This window comes from Austrofundulus limnaeus, unplaced genomic scaffold, assembly GCF_001266775.1.
Source record: "Austrofundulus limnaeus strain Quisiro unplaced genomic scaffold, Austrofundulus_limnaeus-1.0 Scaffold639, whole genome shotgun sequence".
In the NCBI taxonomy this organism is placed as follows: Eukaryota; Metazoa; Chordata; class Actinopteri; order Cyprinodontiformes; family Rivulidae; genus Austrofundulus; species Austrofundulus limnaeus.
Window position 1 is genome coordinate 115,516 of NW_013953041.1, and position 1,778 is coordinate 117,293.

The window sequence follows — 1,778 nt, forward strand, 5'->3', positions numbered from 1 at the left end:
AAATATAGCTGTATCTGCAACTGTATTTGATAATGTTTTGAACTTTTCAAACATTACATGGTAAAAACAGAAGCTGCTCTTCATATTAGTGACAAACTTTGGTGTTTTTTTGACGAGTTACTTTCATTTTTGCTTCTACTTTTCGTTTAAAATAAGTTTCCATTCTCAGCAGGTTTCTAAGGTTCTTCTTCTACATAATAAAAAAGTTGTTAAACATCTGAGTGGTGCACTACTGCTACTAGTGGTGAGAAAGTGTATTGCACCTTATTCAAAATCAATGTGGTCCCACGCTCCTCTGCGGCCCAAAGTTAAAAACTGTTGTTCTTTTGAGGCCCTCAAGGTGGTGGTCACGGCCTAATTGTGGGCTGCAGCCAATAGGTTAAGAATCTCTGCTTTAGATCTGACTTAAAAAATTAGTTACATGTTTTCTTAGTTATTTTCTGAGACTTTTTGTGAGATGTTTCTTATTGATGTTTCAGTGTCTGAGCTGAGGATCATTCTGCTGGGAAACAACTGGTCTGACAAATGTTCAGTTGCAAACTTGATTCTGGGAAATTCTGCCTTCAACCCTCAKCAGGAACCCAGCTCCTCTAAGACAGCCAACAGATTGATCGGAATGACAAAAGTAGTTTGCATCAACACACCGTCAGATCTGCTCCATGCTGAGGTTCCTCCAAACAAGCTCCAAAAACATGTGGAGTACTTTGTGAGTCTGTCAGATCCTGGACCTGAGGTGTTCCTGGTGGTTGTGCAGCCTGATGTCTTCACTGAGGACAACAAGCAGAAACTCTGCTCAGTCCTCGAACTGTTCAGAGCCCGCTCCTTTGACCGGACACTGGTTCTGACTCTAACACCCAAACAGAACGCAACAAGTTTCTGCAAACCTTTACAAGACCTGATCAAAAGGTGCAGACATCAGATTTTCAGTTTGAAGACCCAAGATCCTTCTGAGCTGCTGAAGAGTTTGTATGAAATCGTAGAGACGAACACGGACAGACCTGTGTCCTCTGACCAGCCACCCAGCCGAGTCAGGAAAGAACTGCCTAACCCTCCAGGATCTGCTCCAAATGTTGGTGAGTTCAGAACATCTTTTGCTTTGATAACTGTGAAAAACATTCAAATTTACAAATAGAGAAATTGCATGTTGGAATTTAAGAAGCTACAGTGCCTTGCGAAAGTTTTCAAACCTCTTGAACTTTTCAACATTTTGTAACATTTCAGGCTTCAAACATAAACATATAAAATTTATTTGTTCTGTGAAGAATCAACAACAAGTGGGACACAATCGTGAAGTGGAACAAAGTTTATTGCTTATTTTAAACTTTTTTAACAAAAAAAAAAACCTGAAAAATTGAGCATGCAAAATTATTTGGCCCTCTTGCGTTAATACTTTTTTCTTGTCACTTCAGTAGAAAACAGAACTTAATATTAGTTTCTTCATCATCAGTGACTTTTTTAAAAGAAGTAAATCTAGAGAATAAGAAAAAGAAAGAAGAAAAAGTTGAAATGTCATGGGAAAGATTGAAAAAGAGATTAGAAGACGTGAGATATATACCAAGAAAACACAGACACACACAAAGACAATACACTCGACATCTGTCTGCACACCTGCAAAAATTAAGACAAAAACACAGCAACAAAATATGTGTATATAATTATAATAATAATTATTATTTTTATAAACTTGCTGAAAATTATAGATGCATACACATACCCATACATACAAATACAGATACCGTATTTATTCATGTATAATACGATCTCATGAATAATACGAT

The 1,778-nt window shown here is 37.1% G+C and overlaps 1 protein-coding gene across 1 annotated transcript in view; it reads left to right on the forward strand.

Moving 5' to 3' along the window:
* LOC106531473 (uncharacterized) overlaps window positions 1–1,778 on the forward strand; it is a gene marked incomplete in the record, with an annotated part of 111,337 nt that overhangs the window by 4,995 nt on the left and 104,564 nt on the right. The window contains 1 exon segment of the mRNA XM_014027349.1: window positions 480–1,073. Coding sequence (XP_013882803.1) covers window positions 480–1,073 — 594 coding nt within the window.